Genomic DNA, 19,156 nt, shown 5'->3' with positions numbered 1-19,156 from the left:
AACATATAAACCCTCTTTATTCCCCCGAAATTGTCTCCATTTCCACACACTCACAGCTCTTTCTGTGAGGATACACTTTATTTAGCAGATCTGTAGGAAACCCAGTTACTTTGTGGTCTCTACCATTGCTTCATCCTACAAATACAGGAGTTCAGGCTGAGAGTTCAACTCCTAAAGCATTTACTAACATTGCAAATGAATGAGTCTTGTGCAGTCAGCCTGACTGCATAAGAGTCAAAGCATTTGGCAGGGGGTGAATTGGAACCATTCGAAAAATATTTTTCTATAAATGCTGTGTATCTAGATTGAGATATACGCACGTCTTCAGTGGTGAGGCTGCTGTTCTGAATTGAGATCTCTACCAAGACCGACGCTTCAGATCTGTCCGGCTGACATGCACTGCAGTTTCCGCCCCTGTGTGCAGAGAGCCTGACCAAGCATGGTATGATTACCATGGTATCAGTTGGCTTCTTTAGCATGTACTGAGTGGCACTGAGACGGGGGGCCAAGTGCAGGGCCTGGTCCTCTGGGGCCACACTAGGCTTAGGAGGCCATTCTCCTTTTATCTTGACTCCTTTTACTTTTGCAAACTGTGTGGGTAAGTTTGTCATCTTTGATGAGGGCTCCTTCCTGTATGGATTAGTTTTTTTCCCCCTCTATTTTGTTAATTGTAGTTTACTTTTAGAATGAAAATATGAATATTAAGTCACATACCTCGTTACATCCTGGTCTAGAACAGTCATTAAAGCTGACATATCCGCTTATTTAAAGCAGCAGAAAAGTGAGGCTAGGATATCTCCTCCTCTATATAGTGGGGATTTTCAAATCTAGTCCTAGGATTTGTTCTGATCATGATCACAAGTACCTGACTGACTAGTGGACCTTTTGAAAAGGTCATCTCTGACAAATTATGCTCTCAATTTCATAGCTGAGCCCTCCAGGACAGGGGTCCCCCCCTGGTTTCATTACTCTTCCTGCTATAGGATGTTCTAGCTAATCTGCACTTGGCTTCCAATCCTTGATGGATTTGATTTTTTTGGATTGACAACCTTCTTGAAGTGCTGTTTGAAATTGACTGGCTTTGGTTTGGTTGTGTTTTTAATGCAATTCAGTTACCATCTACAAAAGCTGCACCACAGTTTATTCACTGCCATACTGGAAAGGGTAGGAAACGAGCTACACTGAGGCGGTGTGCCGTGCCCCAGTATCGGAGTGAGGCGTGGCTGCTAGGTGGTGATTGTGGCCCCTGGTAGCATCCCCTCCTGATTTATTGTCTGTGTGCAGGTCCTGTATGGTGGAGGAGTCGGGAACTCTGGAGTCCCAGCTGGAGGCCACTAAGGTGAGAGAGGGGCATCTTTACCACAAGTATTTCGTCATTTTAAACAACTCTTGAGAAGACAGCCCAAGTCATAGAGATGTAACATATTTCAATGAATACAAAAACATTAGAATGGCTACAGTCTCAGTACAGAGGGGAGGGTACATGCTATTGTACTGAAGAGTGTATATTAACACAAGTGTAATCCGGGGAGCCTGTTGGATCAGTGTTGCTGCCGTGCCCTTGTGTCTGTGATGTCCAGTGGGGCGTGTGTGCGATTCATGGCCTGTCTGTCTCACCCCGCGTGTGCAGCGCAAGCACCAGGAGATCCGGGCCATGCGCAGCCAGCTCAAGAAGATTGAAGACCTGGGGGCAGCCATGGAGGAGGCACTGATTCTGGACAACAAGTACACAGAGCACAGCACGGTGGGGCTGGCCCAGCAGTGGGACCAGTTGGACCAGCTGGGCATGAGGATGCAGCACAACCTGGAGCAGCAGATCCAGGCCAGGTCAGTCCGGGCCCTACTGCTCTCAGACTTCGTGGTGAGGAACACAAACCTTTTGTTTTGGCTGAATACCTATTTCTTCTCTTCCTCAGAAACACGACCGGCGTCACAGAAGAAGCCCTCAAAGAATTCAGCATGATGTTCAAGTGAGTATTGTATTGGTTTGAGTAAAATTATATTGAAATAAACTTAGTAACCCCAGCCAAATCGGAGAGAACACTGTGTTGGACAAAGGTGGGTGGGGACGCTGGCCTGGAGGCTTTGAGTGTTGCGATTGCGTTTGACTTTGTGTGGCATTTGTTTGCAGGCATTTCGACAAGGACAAGTCCGGGCGTCTGAACCACCAGGAGTTCAAGTCGTGTCTGCGCTCGCTGGGCTACGACCTGCCCATGGTGGAGGAGGGCGAGCCTGACCCCGAATTTGAGTCCATTCTAGACACCGTCGACCCCAACAGGTCTGTCTCAACCGCAACGTAATGGCATTTCATATTGGAAAGCGTGCAGCGTAATGGTGCTCCTACATGCTGTGCAGTACATTGAGACAGGACTGATCCACTGAATGACTGTCGCTAGCCAGGTTTATTCTCCGAATGCGATTAGGCAATTCAAATTTGTTCAATTTTATATTGTGACCTTGTGTTATTCAGTGATTTGTCTAACCCCCTTGTTTGTGTGTCACTCAGGGATGGGCACGTGTCCCTGCAGGAGTACATGGCCTTCATGATCAGCCGAGAGACGGAGAACGTGAAGTCCAGTGAGGAGATCGAGAGCGCCTTCAGAGCTCTGAGCGCAGAAAACAAACCCTACGTCACCAAAGAAGAGCTCTACCAGGTACTGCCCCGTCTGTCTGTCTGTCTACCTGCCCTGGATCAAGCACACTCCATGTCAGTCCATGCTTCAGGACACAGGCTCAGATGGGCCACTTAATCTGGATACGTATATTTCCTTAAGATCAGTCTGTCCCGTAAGGCTGATTCCAACACTTCAGCATATTTTGTGCTTTTCAGTGCAGCGTTGTAGGTCACCAAAATTGCAGCGTACAGAATCCACAGTAAATCTGTTTGGTCTGGTGGACTAATGTAGCACTCTGAAGTATAAGATTATCTTAATGCTTGCTTGTCATCTGAACCAAATCTCATGAGTATGTCTGGTTTGCTCCAGTCTGCACTACATCAATGCATAGTTGTAGGATCTGCGTGTCTGCGTTGATGTGATGTAATAAGGCAACGGATTCGTGATTAACAACTTAAAATAATGGAACCGAAAAGTAGTTTTGAGCAGTTTGATTAGTTTTGAGCTCTGCTATCCCTGCATATACTGGTACTGTTTTGATCTGGTCACATGGAATGGTTATTATGGCTAGTAAACCAAGATGAGCATTTTAGGAGGTTTATAACGAACTATGGCCAGTGCTGAGGTCACACAGCCTGTAGCGCGCTTCATGCTCTTTGGTCATTAACGTCTATAACAATCAAAAACATTGGATTCCATTATTCCATTTCTTAAACCTATCATTTGGTTTATTGTCCTTCCAGAACCTAACAAAGGAGCAGGCAGACTACTGCATCTCACACATGAAGCCCTACATGGACAGCAAGGGCCGGGAACTCCCCTCGGCCTTCGACTTCGTGGAATTCACTCGCTCGCTCTTCGTCAACTGATCCCCCCACCCCTGCCTGCCAGTGACAAATCGGGACGTGTTTTCCCACGGCACAGCTGCATGATTCGGGCTGTCTATGTCTCTCTGTGCTGCTCTTATAACAGCATTGTGAAATGGTCTGCATTTTATTGTGGTGTTAGCTATTACCTGCTTCGCTTGGTTTTAAATGGTAGAATGACTCCACAGAAAGCACCCTCACCGCAGTGAGCTTCATTAAACGCTACTGATTCTAACTGGACTCGGTGTGCCGTGTGCCTTCCTTCTGTTCCTGAAAACACCCAACGATACGTTTTTGAAGAATTTTATTTTGCAAGATTGCTTAAAATACACATTTATAGTGAAAATGTAATTCTATAGTCATCATTTATAAATAATATATTCTGAATATTAACATAAGTGGTTGTCTAGAATAACTTTTAAAATGTAAATATCAGCAAATAACCATTGAACTTTAACTGAACTTTGATTTTAACTTTTTCATTAAAGTATAACAAATTAGCATTGAGATGGTAGCCCAGTTTCAAAAGGCCCCTCGTTGTCCCACTTCACTATCCAGATGTCTTGAGTGGCAGCAGTCTTGTTTATACTGAGCTCAGGATGTGTTTTTGATGGTATAGTTCACACTCCTGATGTAATTGAGCATTTGTTAAGACAACCAGAGAACCAAAAAAATATTAAACAACCTGAGGGCACATTTTTAAGTAGGGAATGAGAAGGCAGCGGTGGTCCCGAGGAGGTGCCTCGTATACCTGTTACTCAGCCGCTTCGCTCGCCAGCTGTTCCAGGTGTGCAGCCTCTCTGGGTCTCTGCTCCGTGAGCTCACTGCTCAGTTTCCAGATGTTGACGGTGCCATCGGCGCTTCCAGCTGCCAGCAGGTGTGTCTGTGTGGGGTTGAACTCCAGGCAGTAGACCGGCTGCCCCTCGGGGTTCTGGGCGATGGTAGCGGCGGGCCTGAGGGAGCCCTGGCCCAGATCGAACAGCAGCACCAGCCCTGTGGGGAGAGACTCGTTTGTCATGAGGGCGATGCTCTCTCCTAGGGCTCAAAGGGTCATGAAGCTCACGGAAGCACTTTAGATTCCACTCTTCATTTCAGCTCCTCTCCGAGAGGAAAGGGTTAGTTGTACCCAGAAGATTTTTAATAAAAACGTATGAATTGAATAATATATATTCATGTCACCATAATAGTGCGTTTCCCTGGATTCTGTCAAAATAGAGCAGTGATTCGAAATATTGATTTGAGCAAATTCATACGAGACCTGTGAAGTCATCCGCCTAAATTACAGTTCACTTCTCAAACCAAACAGTCTTTGACTTCTGGTCACCTAGTGAACCTCAGCAGCAGTAGATCAGAGCGCATTTCCCTTGTCTGAGGATCGCTCTGTGTGCCTGTGCGCTCCGTCAGCTCCCTCCGACACTCCCTCAGTAAAGCCCCTGAAGAAGGCAGGGGACATGACGCACCCCGTCTTTCCTTACCTTGTCCCGTGGCGGCTGCGATCAGCAGGGGCCGGGTGGGAGACCAGCACGCGCTGAACACATACGAGTCGCACACACGCAGAGACCGCACAGGGGGGGCCTGCAGCATGCTGTGAAGGTGGGCCATGCCATCTGTCCCTGCACTCAGAAACAGGTTCCTGTGATAGAGAGACATATCGCACTAAATGAATCTTGACTTAAATGCCTCTTGTTTTCTCTTCAGCGCTCAGAGCACATTTGTTGTGGAGCTCATTGTGTAAAGAGTGACACGTGACTCTGTGCCCCAGCGAGTTGTTTCCAGAAGAGGGGTGTGTGCACATCACAGATGAGACCAACATCACGCACATTCATAGCCAAGTAGTTATGGTCAAAATGGATTTGTTTAAGAAATAAACTCCTTTCATTTAAGTTAGCTGTATAATACAGTCTAAACACAGTGGAGTAAAGTGATTATCAGGAGCACAAAAACCACAATGCCCCTTCATGAGCAGGGCTTTCACCAGCTCTGAAATGCCTACCTGTGTCAGAGATACCCGAGTCTGGCCCATGGGAAGCCACCATCAAGTTGGCAGGGTTTAATTATTCATTAAATCAGTGCCTCAGTCAGACACAATATGTGCTACAAGAGAGGTACAGACCTGTGGAAAGGGGAGCAGTGCAGGGCATGGATGGGGCCACAGTGAGGCGAGAAGGAGAACTGTACTGGGGCTCTCAGGACAACACTCGCACTGTCCGAGGCCACGGCCGCCATCTTCTGCTGGGAGAAGGAGCACTTGAGCACCAGCCCCCCCTCTGAGCCCACCAGGAAAACATCCGAGTCCCAGGGAGAGAGAGCCAGAGACGTCACCCCCACCGCACTGTTCCCTCTGGTCTGACCGATTAGAAAAGATAAGAGCGCTGGTTAAACAACTGCCTCCGTCTCCATTCACACCAAATATTGATTAGCTATAGTGCTGGTGAGGACCCACCCATCTCCCAGTAGGATATATACCGGGTCACACTGGGGGTGTCTCTGGCTTAAAGATAATAGTGCTGAAAAAATTTCATGGTCTGGCTCACAGTCCTGCCCCCAGTCCCACAAAAATGACATCAGTTGAAAAGATTTCACACATCTTCCATCCATCCACGTTGACGTTTGTGGGTGTCAAGAGGTCGGGGGTTACCTTGCTCATTGCGGAGCTGCGAGGAATCTGCTGTGTGAGTAAGGCGTACCCCGCGCTGAGCACCAGCTGCCCCTCTGCCTTCACCTGCCACAGCAGCACTCGGCCCCCAGTGCCGGCACTCAACACAGCCAGCTCCCCTCTGTGCTCCCCAGCCACCCAGCGGACCTGCAGACACACAGGGAGGTCCCTGCAGTTAGGCTCACATCCTCACATAACAACCACATCACCGACTTATCTGGGCATTAAACATGACAGCAGAATAAGATTTGGCTCCTTATACACACGCCACTAAAACTTCAAGGGATTCAGAGAAAAAAAAATATTTCTGCGAGTACTTTCCATTTTCTTAGATTTGTACTTTTAAGTTTTCAAGAAAATCTGGCTTATGAAATAATATAAAAAGTCATACTTATCTCTTCTGAAATAAGCTTAAATAGGGGGATGGAAATGAATAGCCAGTCCTGTGTGTCAGGATTATCCACGGCTGAGTGGAAGCATTACCTGGTACACAGGCTCCCGGTGAGTCTCTGCTGACATGCCTGTCTGGGCAAACACAGAGTCCTGGGAGCGACTGCTGTCCCACACCATCACCTCCCCGCTGTACAGACCCCCTGCAGACACACACAGACACGTATCCATTAAGGCCAATCCTGTACAGAAGGCATAGACACCTACAGAACTGAACCAATAGAAATAGCTGGATATGTTTAAACCGAGCCAAGAAAAATACACATCAAAAGCTTTTATTTTATTTAGTTTTATGTGATCGAGAATTCATCAAGCATAACTTCAATCCCAAACTCCAGCTTTCTGCATATTCCACATCTCCTTCACAGTAGCCATCACATTCTTTCACAATTGATCTTTCCTCAATAAAAAGAATGTCTGGTCTTGCGGTTTACGGACATTTCTATTAAATAGAAAAACGTACAGATTTCATGAGAAAACTACTTGTGTGAATAAACTCTCCTACCTGCAATGAGGGATGGCTGAGTGGGGTGGAAAGACAGACACATCACAGGAGTAGACACCTCTATAACCAGGTCTGGACGCTGTGGATTAAACTCTCTCCTGTCCAGATTCCAGGTACACACGAAGGATGTTTCTGTGCTCCAGTCACCATCGTCCACACTGAAAGGCAACGTGTAATACCGTCCCAATCAAATCAATAAAGAAGACACACACAAACACTCTCTCACACAGAGATTGGACATTTGAACAGAGGCAGAAGAGCACTAGACCTCTCAATGACTGTGTAAAACAAAGAGTGCAGTCTCACGCTATTACATTATCTTTGTGTTGCTTTAGTCTATGATTCTATGATCTCCAATTTTCCCCTTTTTTGAGCCAATTTGTAATCGATTCTTACTGAACACAGCTCACCACTGCGACTTCTATGCTGTTTCAGGACAGTTGAGACAAAGTGCATGTGCAAGTGCAGGGCATGTTGTTTTGCGAGAGAGTGGGATTGCAGATTAGGCTGTGGCCCCAATGCCACCAGGACTCACCGGCCATATGCACATGCGATGACTGAGCCTGTGCAGCTCCAGGACACAGCGGTGACGTGCAGCCCCCTGTCCACGGCCTCCCGGTAAAACAGGCGATGAGAGCGGGACACCTGCAGAGAGACGGCGATAGAAACACCAGCTGGAATGAATGTGCGTTGACAAAAGGCGACATCAAGACTGATCCTGCCATTCATCTAGTTTGTTTGTTATCCACTGCAGTGATACACCTCTCACGATATATAAACACTGATTTAAATGATCTGGCTCCTCTGAAACATACCATCGCCAATGTTGACAATCTGTAAGCTATCTAGTGCTTTAAATAACAACCTGTGGAGTTTAAATGTAAGCCTAATAACTTAAAAAGTTAAATATCCAGGGTCCCCTGACTTATCTGATCATCTATTTGAGGAAATAACATAACGAGTGTGAGATACTGAGGGCCAAAACACACCACAGAAAATAGCTGCTTCTGTCTGAACATATGCCTGCAGTGTACGACCAGTCAAATAACACCTGGTTTCAAAACTAGCCTATACAATTCCACTGAGAAAAGAAAAAAACAGTTGTTCTCTATATATATAGGTGGTCGGGTAGTGTCAATAATATTGTATCTCAATAATTACTGGGCTTGTTGACTGACACTTTAGTGATTCTATGAGAGATCAATCTGTCTTTTATATCATGGTGACCAATAGGATTAATTAAAAAAGAATAAAAGCAGTTCATGGTCAAATACATGTCGTCTTCCCTAATGCCACTGGTTGGTATAATGGCCCTTTGGGTATGAAACTTATTTCTAATATGGACAATGTTAGGTTCAAATCCTGGCCAGCCCAAGCTGTCCCAACACTAAAATATGACACACTGAGCTGCCAAGTGGAGAGAGAGTCAGAAATGTTGGCAGTATGTTACTGTAGTGTTAATGATAACACGATTCATTGTGTTGTTTCTATAATGCTGGCTCAACAAAGACCACAATATATTTGGCTTTTTCATAATACCATATTTTTAGATTGATATTGCTGATTGATATAAACCAGTCCCATATTAATATCCAGTTCTCCACGTCACTTTTAGGAGTCTGTATACTATTTTGGCAGCTATAATTGTATTACTCCAAAGTACAAATTGTGACACTTTATTTCAAAATGTTATTTCATGGTCAACTTATGATTTCCCTTTCCTGTCTCACCGTCTGGGTTTCGTCCTCCCAGTTCACATGGTAGCCAATGAACGCGTAGCTCCTGGCCGTCTTCCTGATCTCCGCGACCATCACATCCTCCACCCGCTGCAGGAACGCGGCCAGGCCCGGGGCATCGCTCCCAGACTCCGCACCACAGCCCTGCAACGGGCACGTCTGCGACTCGGTCTGGGTGCCCATCTCTGACTTTTGACTGGTCTGCACGCCTGCCTGCGTGGTCTTCAGTGGTTTTGTCTGACAGCTTTTCTGGAGAAAGAGTGAGGGGAAGAAAAGTGAAATGTATCCATATCTCATGTCTAATAATATGGCATGCAGTTGAATGTATATCCTAGTAAGACCAGGAGTAGGTCACACATGACATACACCGATCAGCCATAACATTATGACCACCTGCCTAATATTGTGTAGGTCCCCCTTTTGCCACCAAAACAGCCCTGACCCCTCGAGGCATGGACTCCACTAGACCTCTGAAGGTGTGCTGTGGTATCTGGCACCAAGACGTTGGCAGCAGATCCTTTAAGTCCTGTAAGTTGCGAGGTGGGGCCTCCATGGATCGGACTTGTTTGTCCAGCGCATCCCACAGATGCTCGATTGGATTGAGATCTGGGGAATTTGGAGGCCAAGTCAACACCCTGAACTCGTGATTCATCAGACCAGGCCACCTTCTTCCATTGCTCCGTGGTCCAGTTCTGATGCTCACGTGTCCATTGTAGGTGCTTTCGGCAGTGGACAGGGGTCAGCATGGGCACCCTGACTGGTCTGCGGCTACGCAGCCCCATACGCAACAAACTGCGATGCACTGTGTGTTCTGACACCTTTCTATCAGAACCAGCATGAACTTTTTCAGCAATTTGAGCTACAGTAGGTCGTCTGTTGGATCAGACCACACGGGCCAGCCTTCGCTCCCCACGTGCATCAATGAGCCTTGGCCGCCCATGACCCTGTCGCCGGTTCACCGCTTTTCCTTCCTTGGACCACTTTTGATAGGTACTGACCACTGCAGACTGGGAACACCCCACAAGAGCTGCAGTTTTGGAGATGCTCTGACCCAGTCATCCAGCCATCACAATCTGGCCCTTGTCAAAGTCGCTCAGATCCTTACGCTGCCCATTCTTCCTGCTTCTAACACATCAACTTTGAGGACAAAATGTTCACTTGCTGCCTAATATATCCCACCCACTGACAGGTACCATGATAACGAGATTATCAGTGTTATTCACTTCACCTCTCAGTGGTCATGTTATGACTGACCGGTGTAATTCACCTTCATTCAGGATGTGTGGTTACTTACTCTCCGTACAAACGCAGTAAACCAACACACCCGTCAATTCAAATTGTGGGGCTTCCCAAAATACACCCACTGGGTAGCCTATGTGTGATCCGTCGCCCTTTTGTATATCTGCATTGTGTCGCTCATTTTCTGGGCTTTTTTATTACAGGCAACAAGAAGTGCTGTACTGTCTCCATATCAAACCCGATGCTCTCTTACCGAGTCCTGCTCCGTCTGACGCGACCTCCTCCACACAGAGTCAACCCCCGCCAGCTCCACACTCTCGTCCGTAAACATGTCTACATCAGCGGGGAACAGATACTATAATACAACACCTAATATGTCAGGTTGTATCTACCGCGCCTATGAGCAGCGCTGGAGTAAAACCTATTGTTTGATGGAGGTGAAGAAATACTTCACATCCACTTCAGTCGACACTTCTCGTTTGCATGATATTGTGTGTGTTTAACAATGTCAAGCGTCTTCATTTAGCTGAGACAATGTACCTGCTGTTACCGCTAGTAAACAGAAACCTACAACGAATGCGCCTAACGTATTCCGCTACCTGAACCAACACATCCTAGTTTTAAATGAACGACATTGTTGAATAAAGAGCACTACATAGTCCAACCGAATATCTTAGAAATGTGATACGATATTATTATTATTATTATTATTATTCCCAAAAAACGGCCCCGGTGCCGCGGCTTCCGGTCTGCTGGAACCCACTTCCGCTCTGGGCGTCCGTCACCATGGGAACGGGGAAGCGCTCGGTGGGCTCGCGGCGCGGAGAGGAAGCGTGGGGGGCACGCGGGGCACGCACGGCACGCACACCGTGTTACACTGTTTATCTAACACCCATTTCGCACAGAGCACAGGGAGGCCTCTCGCTTAAGCCTGGACACTGAGCTAGAGTTCACAACCGGCCTGTGCGGTTCAGTCTGGGGCGGCGGCACCCTTGCGTGGACGTAGAATACAATGCTATGTGGAGAGGTGCACAACGTCCAAAGCACGACAGACATTCATTGCAGGCGTCCCACAGGACAGACCTCGGCGCTGTATAAACAACCCGGAAGCAACAGGATTTGGTTTCGTTTGCCCTCCGGTCAGCGGGCGGCGCTGTGACCGCACCGCCTGGCCATGAATGGCTCCCCTCGGCCGTGTGGGGCTTATCTGAGCCGGACAAATAGCGCCGTGTCAGAACTACAGATACTTTATCTTTCATCACGACTGTGTTTCTGGGTGTAGTTCTTGCAAAGTCGACGAGCGGTCTCGCTTAAAATGGCTGTCGCACACCAAAGTGCAAAATGACTGCGTGGTGAAACACGTCCTGTGAATGCGTGCGTTCACCGCCGAGCGACTTATTAAAACACGCGTGTGCGAGAGACCGCCGCGCTGAGTGGTCCAGTCCCCTAATGTTGCCATTAAAATGCAGGTAGTGCTGGCAGTTTGTCTTTGCCTTTGCTGGCTGTGTGTGTCCTGCCGTGGCTGCCCCGGGTCGCCTCCGGTGGAAGGGGACCTGTTACTGTGCAGGTCCTGCGGACACGAAGTGGCGTTCAGCTCCGACCTGCGCTTCATCGCGAGTCGGCTGGCTTTGGCGCAGCGGAACCACACGGGTATCGGAGACAGGAGGGTCCCCGTCCAGCTGTTTGAAAACCCACAAGGGTTTCGGTTCCAGGTTGTCACCTTGAAGAAAGCTGCGGTGCAGAAGCACTGGCCTGCGGACAGACATTTCTCATGGTTCCCGGGATTCTCCTGGACCATAGCAACTTGCCCGAGATGCCGCGCACACTTGGGTAAGTGATCATCCACGCATCAGTAAACCGCATAGCGTTGGGACATCACGCATGCTGGCGTTTAACATTCTAGTTTGCTTAAAGCATGAATTACGTTTTACAAACCTAGCTGTAATGAAGCATTTGTGAAAATTAAATCTACTATGCGTAAGAATGCAACTAAGTAAGTGTAGTTCTATATATTTTCAATCTATATATGGTACACCATTAATGTATCTGTTGAATATATTCAGAACAATATTAATTTAGAATATACGTATCAATAGATTTCCAGTTGGTCGGATAAAGCTAGATGGCAGTTGTCACGCATAGCCTGTATACTCTCTCATCCACAGGTGCGTTTGATATGTGGCTCTTTAAAACGGCTTCTCCTGGGTTTATAGTATTTAGTATTTGAATAAACCACGCAGACATGTTTATCGTATGGGCTCTTCGGTGTCTCTCAGGTTGGGGCTTTCAGCCCAGTGAGTGGCCGGCCCGGGTGCCGGAGAGGCGCTTCGAGGAGGCGGCGGACACGTTCGTGGCGCTGATCGTGGAGCGGCTGCTGCTGGAGGACTACGCCGCCACGCTGCTCCTGACCCCCAAAGCATTCAAGAGCTAGTGGACCTTGTTCTCCCGCTTTATTACAACCTACTGTTAGTTGACACGTCTGGATTGTCGCTTAATATTAAAATGAGCTTCCCTTGTTCTTGTAAGATTACGTCCTCAATATATATGCACACATTGTTCCCGTATATATACAAGGCGCAATCAACGCTGCCTTCAAATTGGTACAATCAAAGTACAAGCGCATTGTAGTAATATTGGATATCTTGCATTGCTTCTTTCCGGTCTAATTTTAGAAGAGTGGGGGGACCAAGACAAATACGAAAATTCCCCATAAACTGAAAATTATTAGCACCTGTATTTTTTTTTAGAATTATATATACACACAGGAGAACTCTTTAAATAACCTCAATAAAGAAATCAAGATGAATGTTAGTCTATTTTTGAAGTGAATGTCAGTTGTTCAAATGTATGAATTGACTCGCCATCCTATAGAAAGTCTAGCTATTGAAGACATGTCTTGCCCCTAGACCCTGGTTTATTAGTGTAATCACTATTGACAGTTAAGAGACGAGCAACAAGCCATTGTGTACACATTGAGTTTTATTGTAACAAAGCAACTTGTACACTTGAACGTTTAAAACTTAGCAGTTTTCTTTCCAGTGGAAAAAAGGAAAACAAAATGATTAGAGATGTAGATTCCATGTAAGATTCTACATTTAATTTTTTTTTTTCATTGTTTTTTATTTTTTAAATATTCCATGAAGTAGCAGGGCTCAAAATTACAAGAGAAGAGTTTTTTTTGTTTGTTTTTCTTTATTTAAAAATGTCATTTCAAACCTCATGGATGTCTGTAAAACAATACAATGCAATCAATCAACATAACCCCTACGTCAGTGATGTGTCAAAATGCCCACCTGAGCCCACCCATACCAACCATCTACAATAACCCCACCCTACCCTTATCGACCCCAAACATTATTTTATTACAAGAGGAGACAGGAACGAGCTGGTATTTCCTAACTGTCCATATAATCACATGGGAAAAACAGTGTCAACTCTAGAGGCCTAAAAAGTTGAGGAAAAATACAAAATAAAAAGGGAAGCTAGATCTAGGTTATCACTGCACAATGGCTTTTAAACTGAGCCCTCAACTGGGGGGGGGGGGGGGGACAAATAAAAAAAAAATGCCATTTTGCATACCCTTTTAGACTATATGGCGTGCAGATTCTATAATTATTTTTAATAGATGTGGGAGTTGGAAATGGTGCATGGGACTTCAGCAAGAGATTGCCACTAGTTTTCCAATGCAAGTCTTCCTGGTAATAAACTTGTCTTAGGGATGGCATGGACAGAAGAGAGACTTCAGGAGAACAAGGAGACGGAGCACAAAAAAATAAAAAACAAAAACGCATCTTGCTCCCAGGGATTCAAAGATAATATAAAGGGAAAAATTGGAAGGGAGTGGGGTGGAATCTGTCCTGTTCGGGTTTAATCGTCTTCACCATCATCATCCTGAAAGAAAGTAAAGATGCACTTTTACTCTTTGCTTTTCATGTAGTTTTCTTGAATGAGCGTAATGTTTGCCCAAGTCCTTTTAAGTCCAGTGAAAATGCACCTTCATAAAATAAATCCTATAGATCAAATTCAATCAAAATAGTTTATTCCCCAATTAATGATTTATGAACAAACATTTCCAAGAGGGAACTACAATCCCTAGTATCTTACCTCCCCTTCTTCCCCATCATCATCCTCTTCATCTTCCTCTCCTTCTTCCTCATCTCCTTCCTCATCAATGTCCTCTAGGCCTTCCTCCTCTTCGTCATCGTCATCATCATCTTCACCCTCTCCCTCCTCGTCGTCCATATCTGGGACCTTCAGGTAAAGCAAAACATTAGCTTAGATCAGACCATTCCCCCCCCAATTTACATTTAGATGAGCACCTTAATCTAAAAACATTCTTCACTCATCAGGTTTAACCATCCACAATCACCAGAAAAACAAGACACCAAGATCCCACCTTCTCCGATCCCATCTCTAAATTAAGTTTTGATGTTTGAAGTTGACTTACCAAGTAGTACTGTAAAGGATTTGGCCAGATGTCGTCCTTGATGACCTCTCCCAGCTCATCGGCTCCTGCGTCAGAGTGGTCTGTGAACCAGGTGAAGAAACTCTCTGGCTCTTCGTGTTGCCTCTTCCTGCCAGCTTTGTTCTGCGTCTGGCTGGAGCGCTTGGTCAGGTCCTGAAATCGCAATGAGATTAAATACTTTAATGCCCAAGACAACTTTTGCCATTTTCTTCAATTCAAGTTCCCTTGGAAACTTAACTGCATAGTAAATGACTATTGGCACACTTTTATAAATAGATATACAAGGTTTATATCTGAATTAATGGTTAGCTGTTCCAGCGTTCTTGACACCTAAACAATGCCCTATCCAAAACATGTTGCACAGATGCAAATCATGATGCGTATATTCACCACTCATTAGGGACTTCATTAACTAGAAGTTATGAAGCACAATGGCTCCAACAACTTGCACAAGAATTCAATGTGAGAAACTGCTGTTTGGCTTCTAACAGGCTAAAGAGGGAAATACAGAATGTAAAATGTACCTGTAGCTGGAACGGTTTGTGTATTTATTTTTCCTACATGTATAGATATGAAAGCATTGCTTACCTTTCCTGCTTTCCATTTGATTTCTGTTGACTTTGAGGATGGATCTCCACTTTCATTCAGGTGAAACTCTTTGGAAAGGATTTTGTTTTCAAAATAGGGGTTTTCATCAAAGTACTGAAAAAGAGAAGCATGTCCAGTCAAATCTCATGGAACACCAAAATATTTCTAAAGACTTTTTGTTTCCACGACTTGCTTGAAATTACTTACAAAATCTATTCTGTATCCTGACTTGATGTCTTCAAATTCTGTCACTTCAACTCTGGTCAGGTAATGAAGTGCTTCTTCATCTTCCTCTCCAAGTAGAGCAGAAACTGGTAAAAGGAGAGGGAGGGAAAGGAAAAAAAAAAAACTGAGCAGAAATACCTTCAAGTAAGCAGCACCCCCATTTCTCCCACTCGTACAAAAGCAATTCAAGAATGCTTGTGCAGATTTTACTAACAGACAATACTGTAATCTGCCTGAAATACAAGTTCTTAAAACACTTTAAAAAGCATCTAGCCTTATACACCCTTCTATAAATTGTACATGTATTTTGAAAACTTTGAAGTTTTAAATTGTTTGAAAACTAACCTTGTGGATGGTTGACGAACGTTGTGACCCAGAAGTTGGGGATTTTGGCGATCAGTTCCGATCTCTTCTGGAAGAATGGCTGGCGTAGTTTGTTGTACTTCTGTTCTACTTTTAAAATTTCCTCACTGGCCTGTTCATTCAATCTGGAAGAAAATATTAACCATGTCAATGCTTTCCAAATATCCACTTAAATATTGTGCAAAACCATGTTATGCTTGAAATAATCACTTCTAGCAGGGTGAAATGTTCTTACCTGTCAATTTCATTCTGTACTTCATCAATATGTTCAATTGCTTCCTGTTGCTCTTTTTCTAAAGGGGAAAAATAATCTGATTTAATACATTGTCCATCATTTCGATCCTGCATTCAGTCTAATGCACATGCAGAACAAGCGGTCTACATATCCACGTCTTAACTATTGCCCATATACAAATGTGAATGTTAGAAACAGAGAAAGATTAATATTTTAGCAACTAATAATGCATATCAAAGCAGTACATAAAGTCTGCAATGGAAAAAAATACCAGTGTGCACACATACAGCAATACACACGGTCTGGTTTTACACTACGATAAACGGGGAACATAGGCAACTAATAAGTGTTAAACTAATTTCCACGTTGATTTATGAATTTAGGCATTCCAGTGTGCAAAAAATACTACATCAAACAGTATACGTATTTGTATGTAGGTGGAGGGAAAACTACGCGTGCTTCAGCTCAACTTTACATCTACAGCAGCTCAATTTCGCAGACCACCAATACATTAAACATACCGCCACTGATGTCCACCCTTCACAAACATGGTTTTAATTCCGTTATCAATTATATTCTCCAATTATGATAACTCATTCTGAATATTGAAAAGGATCACAAATTTAGATCCATAAACGAAATATATACATCCTGTACTAATTACGCCGAATGCAAACTACTTTTCCTGCACAGTAAAGCACTTAACCTGTCCCAGCCCTTTGTTGAGACCCCGTTGGCCCTAACCCTGAAGCATTAGTGCACACTGGAGTGCAGACGCCGTTTCCTGCTGCTGCCGAGGCCGCGTGGTTTGAATGAGCGAGGCCTGGCGCTGGGGTTTCGCAGTGCCCGTCTCCAGCGGGCCAGCCCCGCACAGCGCCCCGGGAGAGCACACGGCGAGGCCAGCCACACGGGTCCGGTGGGCTAAAGCCACCCATTCCCGTATCTGAGCGCCAAAACGCACATTTAAAGTAGGCAATACTCGCTACCATCATGGCGGAGAAGCACAACAACAATGAGCAGCGCTAGGCCTCGCAGTGGTTCATTCAACAAATCTCACAGGAAACGCCGCCGTGCAGCGGAGCAGCTACGCGTGCGCTGCTCAGCGCGGAATCCGCGTCTGAAACAATGGCGTGTCCTCCACATTTCTCATTCTTCTCATACAACTGCGTCTCTGCTCCTGCACCGAGCGTGCACTTGATGCACAATGAAGCTTTTGCAAGAGAAACATGGCCTCCATCGCCGGTCTATTTCCCACTCACCCCCTAACATCCAACCCCGCGGCGGGCACAACAGGGCTGGCTCCCGCACACCAACCCGTGGTAAGACCGCCCGGCTAGCTACGGCAAAATAACTCCACTCGGGGTACACAATATAATCTCAGCAAACGAAAAAGGAATATAAACAAGTGAAAAATGGCGCTGCTCTGGAGGCCGCCATTCCTTACCGGAGGTCTCGTCCGCTCCGTCATGGTTCGAGTTCAGCTCCTTTTTACTCACTTTCGCCGCCGAGGCCGACATGTTTTTCCCAAGCTGTGGAGGAGGATGTCGTGAGAATGTGTTCGGTTCGCTTTTGGCGTCTTCCCCAGGGAAGAGAAATCTAGTTTTCGCCCGCGTTGGAAATCTGCGAATAAAGCGTGTGTCGCGCTCCGCCACAATATAAAAGCGAGAGAGACTCAACACACACACACACACTCTCTCTCTCTCTCTCTCTCTCTCTCTCTCTCTCTCTCACACACACTCTCTCTCTCTCTCTCTCTCTCTCTCTTTCTTTCTCACACTCTCTCTCTCTCTCTCTCTCTCTCTCTCTCCGCCGCCACCACAGAGCTCGAGCTCACTCACGCGCTCCCTGTCCTGACGCACGCGCCCCGCCGAATGGAACCGAAGACAGAGCTCCGCCTCCGGGGGGGGCTTACGAGCTGCGGCTCCCGCTCGGGCGGCGCCCCTCATTGGCCGGTTGATCCCCGGGGGGCGGGGAGATATGACAACCGGCCCGTGACGTCACAGGACCCCCACAACCCTGGGCCTCGCGCGCGCGCGCTCTGGCCGGCGCGCTCCCCGCGAGGCGTGCGCGTGCGCAGAGGGGCGGCTGTCCCGGAGAGGAGGTCGCGGCGTGTCGGCCTCCCTTTTTTTCCTCTTCTTTATCCTCCCCTTCTTTACAAAGAGAGGCAATTGCTGCCATATTGATGTAGCGTCGTACATTTTACATTCTTGATTAATGAGATGGAGAGAGAATGTTTGCCTTGGGTTTTGTTGGCTTATGTGTGAAATCGGTTACTTCTTTTCAATGTTTTTTTCCAAGACACGCAATTCTTACATAATCATTTCTATTAAAGCAAAAGAGCAAACCAATTTCTACTATTTTTCAATGATCTCTCCATTAGGCAATATCATGTCTATGATGATAATCTTTGTTTTGTAATAGGAAGTTTCATCATATTAGAAACCGTTCAATGTTTTGCAATGTCTTAATCATTTAAGTCTGAACTTGTGTAATTAAAAAGGTAATATGTAGTTTCATAGGACCCCCAACCCCAGGTATTTATATGTAGTTTTCACATAGTGCCTATAGAAAGTCTACACCCCCTTGACTTTTTTTCACATTTAGTTGTGTCAGATTATCTACACACCACATTCCACACTCATAAGGTGGAAAAGTTTTTAATGTGAATATATATTTATATTAAAAATACAAAACAGAAATATCATAATTGGATAAGTCACCATCCTTCTAAATTAATACATTTGGCATTAATTACAGCTGTGAATCTGTGGGGATAGATCTCTTCCAAATTTGCACACTTAGATTTGGCATATGTGACTATTCTTCACAAAACTGTTCAAGCGCTGTCAAGTTCCTTGGGGAGCGTTGATGGACAGCGATCTTCAAGTCACACCACAACCGCTTTATTGGATTTAGGCCAGGACTCTTCCAGAAGCCAGTTACCTTCTTGTTCTTTAGCCGCTCCAGTGTAGCTTTGCCTGTGCTCTTTGGGTTGTTGTCATACTGAAAGGTGAACTTCTATCTCAGTTTCAGGGCAGCGGGTTTTCCTCAAGGACTTTTCAATATTTTGCTCCATTCACTATCCCTTCTATCCTGACAAGTGCCCCAGTCCCTGCTGATGAGAAACATCCCCATAATACGCTGCTGCCACCACCACACTTCACAAGATGGATGGTCTTTGAGTGATACGCCATGTTGGGTTTGAGCCAAACA

At 45.7% G+C, this 19,156-nt stretch overlaps 4 protein-coding genes across 15 annotated transcripts in view; 2 read left to right on the top strand and 2 right to left on the bottom strand.

The window, feature by feature from the left end:
- sptan1 (spectrin alpha, non-erythrocytic 1) overlaps nt 1-3,721 on the top strand; it is a 39,517-nt gene extending 35,796 nt beyond the window's left edge. For all 12 annotated transcript variants that reach the window (XM_066712811.1, XM_066712819.1, XM_066712818.1 and 9 more), the window contains 6 exons: nt 1,285-1,339; nt 1,631-1,827; nt 1,917-1,970; nt 2,132-2,278; nt 2,507-2,654; nt 3,359-3,721. In XM_066712811.1, the coding sequence (XP_066568908.1) occupies nt 1,285-1,339; nt 1,631-1,827; nt 1,917-1,970; nt 2,132-2,278; nt 2,507-2,654; nt 3,359-3,484 (727 nt within the window). In that variant the 3' untranslated portion in view covers nt 3,485-3,721. The remainder of the gene's footprint in view (nt 1-1,284; nt 1,340-1,630; nt 1,828-1,916; nt 1,971-2,131; nt 2,279-2,506; nt 2,655-3,358) is intronic.
- A 47-nt stretch (nt 3,722-3,768) lies between these two features.
- dync2i2 (dynein 2 intermediate chain 2) lies at nt 3,769-10,918 on the bottom strand. Its single transcript, XM_066712820.1, has 9 exons — nt 10,321-10,918; nt 8,823-9,077; nt 7,628-7,737; nt 7,093-7,250; nt 6,621-6,730; nt 6,120-6,284; nt 5,595-5,827; nt 4,957-5,114; nt 3,769-4,474 (listed from the first exon to the last, which is right to left on the bottom strand). The coding sequence occupies exons 1-9, from the start codon at nt 10,396-10,398 to the stop codon at nt 4,236-4,238; spliced, it is 1,506 nt and encodes a 501-aa protein (XP_066568917.1). The 5' UTR covers nt 10,399-10,918; the 3' UTR covers nt 3,769-4,235.
- Nucleotides 10,919-11,207: 289 nt separating this feature from the next.
- Nucleotides 11,208-13,613, top strand: LOC136758453 (protein cereblon). Its single transcript, XM_066712832.1, has 2 exons — nt 11,208-11,897; nt 12,344-13,613. Exons 1-2 carry the CDS (start codon nt 11,531-11,533, stop codon nt 12,496-12,498), a joined length of 522 nt encoding a protein of 173 aa, XP_066568929.1. The 5' UTR covers nt 11,208-11,530; the 3' UTR covers nt 12,499-13,613.
- Nucleotides 13,240-17,678, bottom strand: setb (SET nuclear proto-oncogene b). Its single transcript, XM_066712831.1, has 8 exons — nt 17,388-17,678; nt 15,944-16,001; nt 15,691-15,833; nt 15,328-15,431; nt 15,121-15,234; nt 14,515-14,685; nt 14,172-14,318; nt 13,240-13,958 (listed from the first exon to the last, which is right to left on the bottom strand). Exons 1-8 carry the CDS (start codon nt 17,458-17,460, stop codon nt 13,935-13,937), a joined length of 834 nt encoding a protein of 277 aa, XP_066568928.1. The 5' UTR covers nt 17,461-17,678; the 3' UTR covers nt 13,240-13,934.
- Between the last annotated feature and the right edge of the window lie 1,478 nt (nt 17,679-19,156).

This window comes from Amia ocellicauda, chromosome 9 (assembly GCF_036373705.1).
Source record: "Amia ocellicauda isolate fAmiCal2 chromosome 9, fAmiCal2.hap1, whole genome shotgun sequence".
NCBI lineage: Eukaryota > Metazoa > Chordata > Actinopteri > Amiiformes > Amiidae > Amia > Amia ocellicauda.
The sequence above is the reverse complement of the archived record's forward strand: the minus strand, read 5'-3'. Positions and strand labels throughout refer to the sequence as shown.

Coding starts and splice junctions, on each gene's coding strand:
- LOC136758453 (XM_066712832.1), top strand. CDS start 11,531: ATGCAGGTAGTGCTGGCAGTTTGTCTTTGCCTTTGCTGGCTGTGTGTG. Junction 11,898..12,343: donor GAGATGCCGCGCACACTTGG/GTAAGTGATCAT, acceptor GGTGTCTCTCAG/GTTGGGGCTTTCAGCCCAGT.
- dync2i2 (XM_066712820.1), bottom strand. CDS start 10,398: ATGTTTACGGACGAGAGTGTGGAGCTGGCGGGGGTTGACTCTGTGTGG. Junction 7,738..8,822: donor GGGAGGACGAAACCCAGACG/GTGAGACAGGAA, acceptor GTCTCTCTGCAG/GTGTCCCGCTCTCATCGCCT. Junction 6,285..6,620: donor ACCGGGAGCCTGTGTACCAG/GTAATGCTTCCA, acceptor GTGTGTCTGCAG/GTCCGCTGGGTGGCTGGGGA.
- setb (XM_066712831.1), bottom strand. CDS start 17,460: ATGTCGGCCTCGGCGGCGAAAGTGAGTAAAAAGGAGCTGAACTCGAAC. Junction 16,002..17,387: donor CGGAGCGGACGAGACCTCCG/GTAAGGAATGGC, acceptor TTTCCCCTTTAG/AAAAAGAGCAACAGGAAGCA. Junction 13,959..14,171: donor ATGATGGGGAAGAAGGGGAG/GTAAGATACTAG, acceptor ACTTTCTTTCAG/GATGATGATGGTGAAGACGA.